The sequence below is a fragment of the Oryctolagus cuniculus genome, chromosome 6 (genome assembly GCF_051225735.1).
Source record: "Oryctolagus cuniculus isolate XC-2025 breed Fujian yellow rabbit chromosome 6, ASM5122573v1, whole genome shotgun sequence".
Taxonomy (NCBI): domain Eukaryota; kingdom Metazoa; phylum Chordata; class Mammalia; order Lagomorpha; family Leporidae; genus Oryctolagus; species Oryctolagus cuniculus.
Genome location: NC_142872.1, coordinates 112,333,579 through 112,346,011, shown reverse-complemented (window position 1 = coordinate 112,346,011; position 12,433 = coordinate 112,333,579). Strand labels below are relative to the sequence as shown.

Sequence of the window (12,433 nt, the reverse complement as noted above, 5' to 3'; positions counted from 1 at the left end):
AAAGCAATTGAACTGAATCCTAAGGATGCTACTTCGATTCATCTTATGGGTATTTGGTAAGTGAACTTATATTTAAGTGGTATTTAATATGATCTTATTTTGTTGTACATACAAATATTTTGTGATGTATAAAAAGCAAAATGTGGGCCGGCACCGCAGTTCACTAGGCTAATCCTCTGCCTGCGGCGCCGGCACCCCAGGTTCTAGTTCCGGTTGGGGCGCCAGATTCTGTCCTGGTTGCTCGTCTTCCTGTCTAGCTCTCTGCTGTGGCCGGGAAGGCAGTGGAGGATGGCCCAAGCCCTTGGGCCCTGTGCCTCCATGTGAGACCAGGAGGAAGCACCTGGCTCCTGGCCATTTGGGGGGTGAACCAACAGAGGGAAGACCTTTCTCTCTGTCTCTCTGTCTCACTAACTCTGCCTGTCAAAAAAAAAAAAAAAAGCAAATTGTGAAATATTTAAAAATACTGAGTTTAGAATGTTGAATCCATTAATTTACACTTATGTATGGAACATACTAAATTTGTGAGTGTATTAAACATGTTACTGACGTCATTTAGAAACATATACTTAGCCTAAAAAGGCCTTAAAATTTTTTGTTAGCCTGTTAAATCCCCTTTGTTGTGAGACTGTTCTCATTTACCATGCTAAATAAAATTAGGTTAGTCTTTGTAAAATAGTAGGATGCCCCAAGAAGATCTTCCTATTTTTTTTTTTTTAAGATTTATTTATTTATTTGAAAGTCAGAGTTACACACAGAGAGAAGGAGAAGCAGAGAGAGAGAGAGAGGTCCTCGATCCGTTGGTTCACTCCCCAATTGGCTGCAACGGCTGGAGCTGCACCGTTCAGAAGCCAGGAGCTAGGAGCTTCCTCCAGGTCTCCCACGTGGGTGCAGGGGCCCAAGGACTTGGGCCATCTTCTGCTTTCCCAGGGCATAGCAGAGAGCTGGATCAGAAGTGGAGCAGAGAGGACTCAAAAACCGGCACCCATATGGGATGCCAGCACTGCAGGCGGCAGCCTTACCCACTACACCACGGTGCCAGCCCCAGATCATCTTACTTTAAAGTGTATCAAATACAGTCTTGACTCATCTGAGAAACAATACAATCTGCCTTTCAGTAACTTCCCATTTTCATGTGATCCTATGTCCAGTATAGATCATTGTTTTGCTGGTATGTCATTACATCACTGTGTTAACCTTGCTTGTTTAAGAGTCTTTCTTGAAGATAGGTTGGTCACTGTTTTCTTTGGGTTTAGACTGTAGAACTAAGTATTCAGTGTCATTCAAAAAAGTAAGTGTAAATTGTGCTGTATCAAAAGTTTTTTAAAAATGAAATAAGTATCTTTCAGGATAAAGGAGATGATAAAGGACATAGTAAATTAGCAGTGATTGAGCAAGAGTTACTAAGTCAGTAAGTAAGCAGGAAGGAGACAGTCTGTGCCTCAGGAGTTCAGAACCTTCTTAAAGATGGAAAACTTTTTTCCCATACTTCTTTCAGAAACTTCTAAATGTCTTTGGATAGTAACTATCTGTTTTACCTCTTTTTTAAAAAAAGGGGCTTAAATTTTTGGTTGCTACTGTTATTTATGTACATCTTGTTTAGTTTTGTCATTTTTTTCTTGAGTAAGTTTTTGAAACTTTTGAGTTTTTCTTATGAAACAATTAATAATGGTATTATCTCAGTTTTTGTTTGGAGTAGATAGGAGAGCATCATTTATTCTAGCACTGGTACAAAGTGAGCACTCAATGGTGGATGATACATTGTAAATATATATATAGTATTCAATATATCGATATTGTGTTCAGTTTTGTACAATATCAATATTGAATACAAATATTGATTACAAAATATATTGTATTATCATTACTCATACTATTCTTTCCTATTTATATTTAATCCCTACTAATGAATCATATCACTCTTTGGATAAAAGAAGATATAATTTTGAATGTAAGTGTTATTTTATTTCTCTGTAGGTGCTATACATTTGCTGAAATGCCTTGGTATCAAAGAAGAATTGCTAAAATGCTGTTTGCAACTCCTCCTAGTTCCACCTATGAGGAGGTAGTATGATGTCCTTTGTTAAGTTAGTACCAATTTCTTAACTACAGCACCATTCTTCAGTGTCCACACATATGGAGCTGATTCAGTGAGGGACTTGTCCAAGTTACTAATGATCTAATCCAAAGGCTTAATACTTATTATCCATGACTGGTGAGTGTTTTTTTGTTTTTCCTTTAGGTGAGTGGCTAATAATTCTAGTACATAGTCAACTAAAATAGCTCATAGCTAAAATCTACCTTAATTTTGTGTTTGAAATCAATACCATAAAAATTAAAAGGTATAAGAAATACAACATGTACCCAACGTGTTTTAGGTGCATTTCACACAGTAATACAGTCATTTAGGAAAACAAAGCATCTGTTTAAGTTAATAGAAGAACAACAATTACAACATTTTATTAAAAGGGGTTATGGAAGGCTCACATTCTCTCATATTTTCCTATAGCCTTTTGCTTTTCCTGGTAAGAATGAAACTTGAGGGGCAAATTTTTGCCTCATGGTTAAGATGCTAGTTATACCTGCATCCTATACCAGAGTTCCTGGGCTGCATGTCAGGCTATATTCTTGATTCTAGCTTCCTGCTAATGCAGACCCTGGGAGGCTCAAGTGATTGCCATCCACTTGGGAAACCTGGAATAAGTTCCCAGCTCCTCAAGCTGTTCCCTGTTGGGAGACCCTTTGGGCATTTGGGGAGTAAGCCACCAATGAGAGAGAGCCCTCTCTCCCTCCCTTACCTCTCAAATGAAAATAGCCATTAATAAAAATTGAAAGGGATTTCTGGCTAAACTCTTTGGGCTTACTCATCACAACATTTTCTGAATAAGGAAATAGGCAATAAAGTAAATTCCCAATACTTGTATCATAACAAGGAGTTCCTGTGCTCTCTCCACCCCAGGGCACTCTGGTGTTGAATTTGATGTTTAGAAAATTTAGTTCTATGATAAGAATACAGTTGTGAAATATTTTTAACATAGGTTTTTACAATTTATTTGAAAAGCAGAGAGACCGAAGAATCTCTCAACCACAGGTTCACTCCCCAAATGCCCACAACTACCTGGGCTAAGCCAGGTGAAAGCCAGGAACTAGAAACTCAATCCAGGTCTCCCACATGGACAGCAGGAAAAATTACTTGAGCCATCCACTTCTGCTCCCCAGGGTGCAATTAGCAGGAAGCTGGAGTGGAAGCAGAGCTGAGGAGGCTTGAACACCCAGCCTGACAAAATGGGTTGTGAGTGTCTTAAGCCCTGGCTTAATTCCAGTGCCAAATGCCCATCCCATATTATTATTAAAAAGAATGCATCCTGGCCGGCACCGAGGCTCAATAGGCTAATCCTCCGCCTGCAGCACGGGCACACCGGGTTCTAGTCCCAGTCAGAGCGCCGGATCCGTCTTGGTCGCTCCTCTTCCAGTCCAGCTCTCTGCTGTGGCCCGGGATTGCAGTGGAGGATGGCCCAAGTGCTTGGGCCCTGCACCCCATGGGAGACCAGGAGAAGCACCTGGCTCCTGCCATTGGATCGGCCAATTGGGGAGTGAACCAGCGGATAGAAGACCTCTCTCGCTTGCTCTCTGTCTCTCTCTCTCTCTCTCTCTCTGCCTCTCCTCTCTCTGTAACTCTGACTTTCAAATAAATAAATAAATCTTAAAAAAAAAAGAATGTTACTGTGAATCTAACCGCTAATATAGTCCCACTTAAAATGTTTTTAAAATGTTTTATAATGCATTATCTAATGACATTTCTCAGACACATTACAAATCTGTTAGTGTACAGCTGATTGTATCCTTTTCTCCTTGGGATTCATTCTTTTTTTTTTTTTTTTCTTTTTGACAGGCAGAGTGGACAGTGAGAGAGAGAAAGAGAGAAAGGTCTTCCTTTTCCGTTGGTTCACCCGCAATGGCCGCTGTGGAGCAGCCAGGTCTCAAACTGGTGCCCATATGGGATGCTGGCACTTCAGGCCAGGTGGTTAACCTGCTGCACCACAGCATTGGCCCCCACAATAACATTCTATTTGGAAATTTCTGTAGACTTTTTAAAATTGTACAGCTCTTGTATCACTGAGTAAATTCATCTTTTGATTATATCTAGTTTTTACTAGTAGTCACAGTTAGAATTTAAGAGAAAATTCAAAATAGCTACATTATACATGAAAATGTTCCTTTTCTGTACATGATGCAGGTTTGGTAATGATGCTAAGTTTGGTACAAGTTGGAAAAAAAATCATTTGTGGTCCACATATTGTAATGTTCTAATTAGTCAACAGTATTATGTTCAATTTAGCTATGTTAACTCTCACTGTAAAAAAATTGGACTTCAAGGTGACTTATTTCCTGACATTTAATATATAAATAGACATTTGATAAATATTTGTAATATTGAGTGAGCTTTAATCCTTTTCCTAATGTTGGGTCTCTGTTTTTAACAGGCATTAGGTTATTTTCACAGGGCAGAACAAGGTAATATTTTTTTATTTCACTTATTAATACACTTAAAATTGCATGAATGCTGAATATATAGTAAAAATTTTTTTAAAAGATTTATTATTTGGAGGCTGGCGCTGTGGCACAGTGGGTTAAAGCCCCAGCCTGCAGCGCTGGCATCCCATATGGGTGCCAATTTTGAGTCCCGGCTGCTCCACTTCCAATCCAGCTCTCTGCTATGGCCTGGGAAAGCAGTAGAAGATGGCCCAAGTCCTTGGGCTCCTGCGCCCATGTGGGAGACCCGGAAGAAGCTCCTGGCTCCTGGGTTCAGATCAAGTCAGCTCTGGATGTTGCGGTCATTTGGGGAGTGAACCATGGGATGGAAGACCTCTCTCACTGGCTCTACTTCTCTATGTAACTCTGCCTTTCAAATAAATAAAATAATTCTTAAAAAAAGATTTATTATTTGTTTGTAAGAGTTAGAGAGAGAAAGATCTTCCATCTTCTGGTTTATTCCCCTGGTGGCCACAACAGCCAGGGCTGGGCCAGGCTGAAGCCAGGAGCTGCTTCCAGGTCTCCCACTAAGGTGGCAGGGGCCAAAAACTTGAGTCGTCTTCTGCTTTTCCCAGACATTTGCAGGGAGCTGGATCAGAAGTGGAGCAGCCGGGACACGAACCAGTGCCCATATGGGTTGCCAGCGTCGCAAGCAGCAGCTTAACCCACTGTGCCACAACACCAGCCCCAGTGTAGTAAGAATTTTTAAAACAGGAATTTTTCAGTTCAGAGCACCTGAGTGGGAAATAGGCCACTACTGAATCAGCATTGTAATTCTGGAATGGGCTTTCATTTGATGTAATTCAGTCTGCCTTTTGGAGAGGAGGCTATGTCAGGTTAACTGCCTATTTAAGGTTACACAACTAATTAGAGGCATTTAGATAGGAACCATGGTTTTAAATCAGGTTAATTTTTGTTCAGTTGCAGATATTTTGTGAAAAAGAGTTTCATGTTATTTTTTAAAAAATATTTATTTATTTATTTGAAAGGCATAGTCACAGAGAGAGAAGAGACATGCACAGGGATCCTCCAGCCACTGTTTCACTACCCAAATGGTCTGGGCTAGGCCAGGCCAAAACCAGAAGCCAGAGCTTCTTCTGGGTTCTCCCATGTGGGTGCAGGGACCCAAGAACTTGGGCCATCTTCGACTGCTCTCCCAGGCATATTAGCAGGGAGCCTGGATAGGAAGTATAGTAGATGGGACTCAAACTGTTGCCCATATGGCATGCTGGCACTGTAGGCAGCAGCTTAACCCTCTGGGCCATAGCACTGGCCCCAGTTATTCTTGTTTTTGAAAAAAAAAAAAAAAAAAAAAAAAGAAAGAAAAAGAAAGACTGGCCCTATAAACTGTCACTGGCCTATCCTGAACTTATCCTTCTTAATATTAATAATACTTGGTAGGGAAGTAAGAGACAGAAGCATGTTGTCAAATACACCATAGAAATCACCGCAGCTATATTCCTATAAAATGTAATCATTGGGGCTGGTGCTGTGGTGTAACAGGTTATGCTGCGGTCTGTAGTGCGGGCATTCCATAGGGGCACTGGTTTGAGTCCCAGCTGCTCCATTTCCAGTCCAGCTCCCTGCTAATGTGCCTTTTATTTGAATGTGCTTATGTGTAAAGAAGTATGATAATTTGGGTTATGAGTAAATTCTATCCATGGTAAAATATATTTTAAATATAGAGGGCTCCAAATTGCTAGGAAGATGCTGTTGAGAATGGAAGTTAGCAAGATAGTTTTGTGCTTTCATTCATAGACCTCTTTTTTTTTTTTTTTTAAAGATTTATTTATTTATTTGAGATGTAGAGTTAGAGAGAGAGAGAGACAGATGGAAAGGTCTTCCATCTGCTGGTTCATGCCCCAGATAGCAGCAATGGCCACAGCTAGGCTGATCCGAAGCCAGGAGCTTCTTCTGGTCTCTCACATGCTGGGTGCAGCGGCCCAAGCACTTGGGTCATCCTCCACTGCTTTCGCAGCCCATAGCAGAGATCAGAAGAGGAGCAGCCAGGACATGAACCAGTGTCCATATGGGTTGCTGGCACTACAGGGAGAGGCTTAGCCTACTGCACCACAGTGCCAACCCCTCATTCTTAGACTTTTTAAAAATTGTTGTTTAAATTTTGACACATGACAACTGTACATATTTAAGGGATTCAGTGTGTGATAGCTTGGTATACTTATGTTTACATGTATATACATACACACAGTATATACTGATCAAATCATGGTAGTTGCATCTCCTTAACCATTTTTCATTTCTTTGTGTTGGGAACCTTTGAACTCTTCTAGTTATTTTGTCTGATAAAGTGTAAGCTATAGCCTTCCTAGTGTCTAGTACTTCAAAACTTATTCCTCTGTCTTAACTATTTGTTGGTACCCATGATCTCACCTCCTTTCATTTCTTCTCCCTCTTCCCAGCCCATTACACTATGTCTGGGACATAACGTGCACTCAATGAATGAACGAATCATGATGGTATATGCATAGATAGATGTGATCATTTACTTAACGTCAGTTCCACTTAACCATAGAGAGAGGAAGAAACAGCTTCTGCTCTTTGGGACTTTATGATGGAAAGAAACATGAACACAACTAAATGTAACATAAGAATGAAGAAAATGCTTTATTAAGTGTGAACACTTTAAAATACCATGAGAAACCAAAGGAGAAAAGCAGCAGCTAACAGAGATTATACCTGGGCTGACCTGGAGAGTGAATAGGATTTTAAGAGAAAAGATGGGGAAATTTTTTGGTGAGGGAAAAGCATGAACAAAAAGCTTATGAATGTGGAGGTACAATAGTTATATTCCAGACACTGTTTTAGGCACTTGGGATTACAATAGGGAACAAAATAACTAGAAAAAAAATCACTGTTAGGAACTTATACTATTTGGAAGCTCAACTTCTCACTTATAAAAGAAATATTTACTTTATAAAATTATTGTGAAATGAGAAATATGTGTAATATAGTGCCTAGCACAGAGTAGACATTCAGTAGTGATTATTTTACAGATATTTCAGTTATGAATAACCAAACAAAAGAAAATTCAGTTATCCTTATCCTTTATTGACCACACAAATTTATTAGAATTTAGACCAGTAAATTAAACTTCTCAAATTAAAAGCAGCAAATGTTGTTCCTTTTATACAGTGGATCCAAACTTCTACAGCAAGAACTTGCTGCTTTTAGGAAAGACATACCTGAAGCTACATAACAAAAAACTTGCTGCTTTGTGGCTGCTGAAAGCCAAGGACTATCCTGCACACACAGAGGAAGATAAACAGGTAAAACCATCTCCGGTAAAATAACGCAGATGGATTAGCATTGAGGCACTATTAAATAAAGGTGAATTTAAGATCTTTAAAAGTGTACTTGTCCAAATGCATTTCATTTCAAATGTGAATTCATTGACATTTATATCACTACTGTATGGATTTTATTACTGTCACAAAGCAAATGTTAGAGGAGTTGCCGGCTGTAGTACAGAATTGGTTTTGTGTGACATATATTAAAGATGAAGTAAGATATTAGCAACATAAAAATCAAGGGTTGTGTGCGAAAGTGTAGGAGTTCTCTGAGAATCTCACCCAGTCACCGTCAAGAAATCCTTGCAGTGTCCTGTCCTGGTTTCTGGAAACTCTTAGAAACCAGTCTACCTTAAGAACTTAAAATTCACAAGTTGATCTCCAAGCTGTGTGGTTTTATTTGTAACATGTATTTTTCCATTTTAGATACAGACAGAAGCTGCACAGTTGCTTACAGGTTTGTGACAAGAATGGATAACTTTTCAGAGAAGACAATACCTAAAATACCTAACAGATACTGCCTTTTCATTGAATTCTAAAGATAATACATTAACCAAAACTATCATATGGCTCTTTTTCTCAGTTCTTTCAATGTTGTGACTTTTTTTTTTTGAGCATGAGAACTCCCATGCCTGGATTCACTCCCCAAATTGGGCTGGACCAGGGTGAAAGCTGCAAGCTAGGGACTCAATCCAGGTCTCCCACAGTAGGTGGCAGGAATCCAATGACTTGAGCCAAATCTGCTTCCTCCGAGGGTTGCTTGGCAGGAAGCTGGTGTTAGGAGCTGTAGAGGAATTAAACCCAGGTACTCTAATGTGGGAAATGGACATCTGAATTGCTATGCTAATCACCTGCCTCTGTTATGACTATGTAACAGATTAAATATATGAGAACAAAATTCTAGATTTCTTCGTAAATAACAAGATAAGTAATTACCATTATTGCCATAAGAAGTATAGTAGTAAATCTCTATGGCTCAGGTGGAGAAGTTATTATGCATATGAACACGAACCATAATGGAGAGGTGGGATGAGGGAATTAATGAAATCACCTTTATTACTTACTAGTTCAAATATTTTTATTTAAAGTAAGCAAATTTTATGTTTGTCATGTACATGTTTAGGGATAATGAGATTTCTAAGGATTGATCACATCAGGATGGGAGGATATCAAGAAAAAGTCGTGTGGAAGAGGTGGGATATAGGCAAGCTAGTTACCAAGTTAGATTTGATGCAAACTTGAGATTTTACAGAGAAGGTGCAGTGAAAGTTAGGCAGTTAGGCTATTGAGGGTTCTTGGTATAAGGTAGTTAAATGATGTGTCCTGGAGCCAACTTCCATAAGGTTTCCTTTTTTAAATGTGGTATAGTCTCACAAGTAGATTGAATTTGTTAATAGGTGTGGGGAGCAACTGGGAGCAACTCGGACTAGACTAAGTTACTGGAATTAAGACTTATTCTATGCATCTGCTCTCCCACAATATGGCGCTGAGAAGGGAAACAGCTTCTACACAGCTGCCTCCAGTTCGACCAATAAACTGTGGGACCTGCTCCTGATTGGAGGAGAGCAGCGTACTCGGCGTGTGGGTAGCAGAGTTGGGATTGGTGGAAGAGGACTATAAAGGAGGAGAGAGACAACATGCACCAGGAACATCTAAGGGGAACATCTATCTGAAGGAACACCTGTGCAGCCCCCGAGAGAGCCGGCCGGCGGTGTGCCGCTCCCCCGCGGAAGTGGGGAATGTGGCAGGGGGAACCGCCCTTCCACGGAGGTGGAAGGGATGGTAGCCAACCCGGGAAGGACCAGCAGCCAACCCGGGAAGGACCAGCAGCCAACCCGGGAAGAACCAGCAGCAAACCCGGGGAGGGCCGAGCAGACGAAAGAACAGCGCAGGGTCCTGTGTCGTTCCTCCACGAAGACGGGGAGCGACATAATGACTCGGATAGGAAACCTAGGACGGATAGGAAACTTAGGAGGGAAGAAGTGGAAAATACCGGAGAGAGAGACTAGCAAAGAGCCTAGGGGAAAGCTGGACGGAAAAGGTGCCGGAAGAAGCTATTGAAAGCCTAGGCATAGACTCGGATATGGACTGTGGGAAAGAAGTTAGGATTGAAAGCGAAAGTGAAAGCTTTCATAGACTCGGATGCGGACTATGGCGGGGAAGCTAGGAGATTGAAAGCGAAAGTGAAACCTGGAGGAGGCTTGGACTCGGATACGGACTGTGGGGAGAAGCCAGGAGAAATGAGAGGAATATTGTTGGAAGAAAACTTAAGGAAACATACCGGGTAGAGAAAAATGTTAGGGAGGATGAAGCCGCGAGTGCAGGCCGAGGCGGAGACATAAGCCACCTTGGAATTCTTCAAATAGGCAAAGCCTAAATTCTATTTGTTAAAGAGATAAAAAGAATATGCACCTTCAGGACGAAATGGAAATTAAGATGTTTTAAATAGGCAAGATAGTGCTACTTTCTTGAGGCTAGGTTGCCACCACTGCAAAATCTTAAGTTTTGTAAAAAGGAGTATCTTGAATGCCATCTAGATTGTCCTGAATTCCAGATTGGCCTAATTGACCACACTTTTTTATTTTTAAAGATTTTTATTTTATTTATTTGAAAGGGTTACAGAGAGAGATAGAGACAGAGAGAGAGGTCTTCCATCCACTGGTTCACTCCCCAGTTGGTTGCAACAGCTGGAGCTGTGATGATCTGAAGCCAGGAGCCAGGAGCTTCTTCAGGATCCCCCACATGGGTGAAGGGGCCCAAGGACTTGGGCCATCTTCTACTGCTTTCCCAGGCCATAGCAGAGAGCTGGACAGGAAGTAGAGCAGCCGGGACTAGAACTGGCGCCCATATGGGATGCCGGTGCTTCAGGCCAGGGCTTTAACCTGCTGCGCCACAGCGCCGGCCCCTTGACCACACTTTGAGAACCACTGTTCCTCTTTATTTTTAGGGACTCTAATTATATGTATATTAGAACTAACATAATTATCTCTTTCCCTCTGATGTTTCTCTTAATCTTTTTATTTCTTTAATTTTCTTGATTCTTTTTGTTTCTCTTCCATGTCCCTTATTTTACTTGTGGTTTTATATTTCTTCTTTGTTTGATAATTGTTTTCAACTCAGAGATGTTCTTTTTGGTGTCCTTCCCTAATTGTCGGCAGCCATTTTACAGCTTTAAGTTTGTTCAATTTCTACTTTGGGGTTTTTTTATATCTATAATTATTTAATTAATATTAGGATATTATAATAAAGAATTTTACTTTTTTCCCTCATTTTCAGTTTTCTCTTTAGAGTGTTTTCTAGAGATAGACTTTTTGTGTATGTTAACAGCAATACAAGGAAGAAGCAAGGGGTATGTGTTGGATCAAGAATACCTTATTCTTAGTAGCTTTTGTGAATTGAAGTAGTTTTCATCAAAAAAGCACCTTTTTTGAAGAGGAGGATCTGTTTTCTGATGACTTATGAAACTTTTTAGAAGTTTTACTTTGAAATAATTATGGATACACATGCAAAAAATAGTACAGATTTCATGTACTTCTGCTTACTTGTGTGTTCCAGTTTTGTCATACCTAGACTTTTTTGTAACTGGCATCATAATCAGTGTACAGACCTGTTCCATCATCCTAAAGATCCCTAGTGCTAGCCCTTGATAATCTCACCCACAAACTCCCCACCCCATCGTCCCTAACTCTAGCAACCATTATACTGTTCTAATTCTGATATTTTATGAGTATTATACAAACTGAATCATATAATATGTGACCTTTTGAGATTGTCATTTTTCATTCTGTATGATTCCCCTTGAAATACAAATAAATTCTAACAGTAGTTATTGCTAACTGCCTAGTATTTTATTTTATGGATATACCAGTTTGTTAAATCACCCTTGAAGGGATTTTAGGTGTTTTCCAATTTTTAGTCATTAAAAATAAAGCTGCTATGAAATCCCTTATTTAAAAAAAATTTTGAGTATGTAATACTTGTACTTTTTATGGCATATAATACAATGTTTCTATGCATACACATAGCATAAACTGATCAAATCAGGAAACTACCCTTTGAATTTCCCTATTTCTGTGTTTGTAGCTTACTTATTATATTAGTTCCTCTCTCCCAGTTCTTTATAGACTATAATAATTATTGTGAATGGTAGTCACCCCAGTCCATTTTGTGACACTAGCACTTTAGTTTTATTTTTCCTACCTGTTATTCAGCTTCCTTCTATTTCTGCTTTCTGTACTCTTGCCAATCATTAGTAATCACTATTCTGACTTTAGATTGACTTTTTAACTTCCAGTATGGAAGATGACATGCAGTTATTTGTCTGTGTCTGGCTTATTTCACTTAACATAATGATCTTTGGTTCCATCCTTTGCTGCACTTACTGGATTGGTGTCCTTTACTCCCTACATGGCCTTAATGTCTGGGGCTATGCCAGGCTGAAGCCATTAGCCAGGAGCTTCTTCTAGGGCTCCTACATGAGTGTAGAGGCCCAACCACTTGGGTTATCTTCCTCTGCTCTCCCAGGCACATTAGCAGGGAGCTGAATCAGAAGTAGAGCAGCTAGGACTTGAAACAGTACCCATAAGGATGCCAGC

General features: G+C 40.1%; 1 protein-coding gene across 1 annotated transcript in view; it reads left to right on the top strand.

Annotated features, from left to right (window-relative positions):
• The window catches only part of RMDN1 (regulator of microtubule dynamics 1), a 34,165-nt gene extending 25,765 nt beyond the window's left edge, over positions 1 to 8,400 (top strand). The window contains exons 6-10 of the mRNA XM_008255709.5: positions 1 to 56; positions 1,975 to 2,062; positions 4,482 to 4,512; positions 7,684 to 7,817; positions 8,265 to 8,400. Coding sequence (XP_008253931.1) covers positions 1 to 56; positions 1,975 to 2,062; positions 4,482 to 4,512; positions 7,684 to 7,817; positions 8,265 to 8,303 — 348 coding nt within the window. The 3' untranslated portion in view covers positions 8,304 to 8,400. The remainder of the gene's footprint in view (positions 57 to 1,974; positions 2,063 to 4,481; positions 4,513 to 7,683; positions 7,818 to 8,264) is intronic.
• The last annotated feature ends 4,033 nt before the right edge of the window (positions 8,401 to 12,433 follow it).